The sequence below is a fragment of the Nannospalax galili genome, unplaced genomic scaffold (genome assembly GCF_000622305.1).
Source record: "Nannospalax galili isolate Female #2095 unplaced genomic scaffold, S.galili_v1.0 scaffold1311, whole genome shotgun sequence".
NCBI classification, from domain to species: Eukaryota; Metazoa; Chordata; class Mammalia; order Rodentia; family Spalacidae; genus Nannospalax; species Nannospalax galili.
The window spans coordinates 51091-53195 of NW_008329527.1; the positions used below are offsets into that span (position 1 = coordinate 51091).

At 35.4% G+C, this 2105-nt stretch overlaps 1 protein-coding gene across 1 annotated transcript in view; it reads left to right on the forward strand.

The window, feature by feature from the left end:
• The window catches only part of Tmem131 (transmembrane protein 131), a 117634-nt gene that overhangs the window by 46395 nt on the left and 69134 nt on the right, over positions 1–2105 (forward strand). Inside the window, exon 5 of the mRNA XM_029565927.1 lies at positions 1719–1835. Within this exon, the coding sequence (XP_029421787.1) occupies positions 1719–1835 (117 nt within the window). The remainder of the gene's footprint in view (positions 1–1718; positions 1836–2105) is intronic.

Here is a 2105-nt window from a genome sequence, read left to right on the forward strand (position 1 = left end):
CTCTCTCTCTCTCTCTCTCTCTCTCTCTCTCTCTCTCTCTGTCTGTCTCTCTGTCTTTGTCTATTTTTTGTTAACTAGACACTTCAACTTCACCACGTTATAGACAGGCAGATTCTGGTCCACCATCTTACCCAGAAGACCCTATAATGTTCCTTTAACCTTTCCATGTACAGCTGTACAATGCTATTTCATGTTCCTTATGGCTCCGCTCCCATTTTCTCCATAGCCATTCTGTGTTGATTTTTTTAAATCAGGTTTATGGATCCTCTGAAGCATCAGCTTTGATTTTATTGATTTGGGGGTCACTATTTTCTGCTTTCTAGTTCATCAGATTTTATTCCTGTTTTTAATTCTCCCTTCTACTTACTTTAGATTTAATTTACTCTTTCTAGTTTCTTAAAGCAGAAACAAATGGTTGATCTGAGATCTTTATGTTCAAGATAAATGTGTGATGTTACAAGTTTTCTTCCAACTGTTGTTTTAACTGCTGCCCATACATTTTAATCTCTTGTATTTTTATTTCTAATTAGTTCAGAATATTTATGTTATTTTGTAACTAAAGTGGTCAGTGGATTACTTAGAATTGTGTTGCTTAATTCCAGACTGTTTGGGGATTTATCATATCTAAGTCTATTCTTGAATTTAAAAATCAGATGTGAATTCTGCCTAATTTTTATAGTTTCCAGGAGCTCTGTACTCTGCTTGAGTCCATGCTCAGCCTTTAGCAATATGTGAAAAAGTTGAGATGGATTCTTTTGGCCTCTTGTATGGTGGCCTTATATCTTCCTGTTCTCTGCTGCAGGGAACCAGCATTCACGTACCATCTCTATATGGAGATGCTCACAATCCTTACATTTTGACTGAGTTGGTTATCAGTCTGGGTGATGGGTTCAGGAAGTTAGGATGTTTTCAAATTGTCTGGGTTTTGTTGCTAATAATGCAAGAGAAATGTTCTTTCCAGCTTTCTTCATTATATGATTAAGCCAGAATCCAGTGCTATTTATTTTGAGCTACAATTTAGGTTGCATTTTAGAGTTCTATCAGTAGAAGCAGAATGAGAGAGTTTGATGGATTTACATACCAAATGCTCTTTAAGGTTTTGTTACAGGCAAAACTATAGCCCAGTCCTGAACTTCATGGAATAACCTTTATTATTTTGTTGTAATAAAATTTTCTTTTACTAACTATAATGACACTTTCAGTGTGCAGGAAATAGCAGGAGTGAGAGTTCCTTCTTTCCTCCTTTAAGTTGCAAGGGCATTTTGCACTTCAGAAGGACAAATAGCAGAGGTGGAGTGATTGAGACGTGGGCATATTGTTTATAATACAACCTACTGCTTAGTAGTACAGCAGTAAATCTGTACCCAAAGCTCAGCTTCAGTTCAGGCCCTGTGTGATCGTGGAACTTCATGTAATTAGGTGCTTCATCCCAGTCTAGTGACCTTTGAATGAACAGTTCAAGGAACTGCCTCTTGTACAGGGCTTTAGGCTGGTAAAGGACAAAAGTAGTTACAGACATGTAATATGAAGACATCTTTTTGTTATTTTCCATTGTATAATATTGGCTAGCTTAAAGCTCAAACATTTAAAGGAAAAAAGCAAGTTCATGGAAACGATTCCAAGATTTCTTTGTTTTAGAGAATTTTAGCTATCTAATTTTGGCTAGTATCTAAATTTTTTTGCTTACCAATTTTAACTTTATTGTTTTTCTTTTTCAGAAAATTCTTCCAGGAGGAAACACATCATTTGATGTAGTTTTTCTTGCAAGAGTAGTAGGAAATGTAGAAAATACTTTATTTATTAACACATCTAATCATGGGGTATTTACTTACCAGGTAAGAACCAGAACTAAAACTTGTGTTTTTATTTCTTAAGATATTCCAGTTTCCTTGATAACCTTTTAAGGATTCACTTTATAAACCCTGGGAAGAATAGAAAAAGTAAGACTTTAGCCTTAGAGGTCTTTTATACTCACTATAAATATCCCAGCTCAGCTAGGCTGTGAACAAATGATCTTAAAGCTGTAGCTTAAATATTTTGCATGTTAGTTATTTGGTTATGGGGTGTGTGTGTGTGTGTGTGTGTGTGTGTGTGTGTGTGTGTGT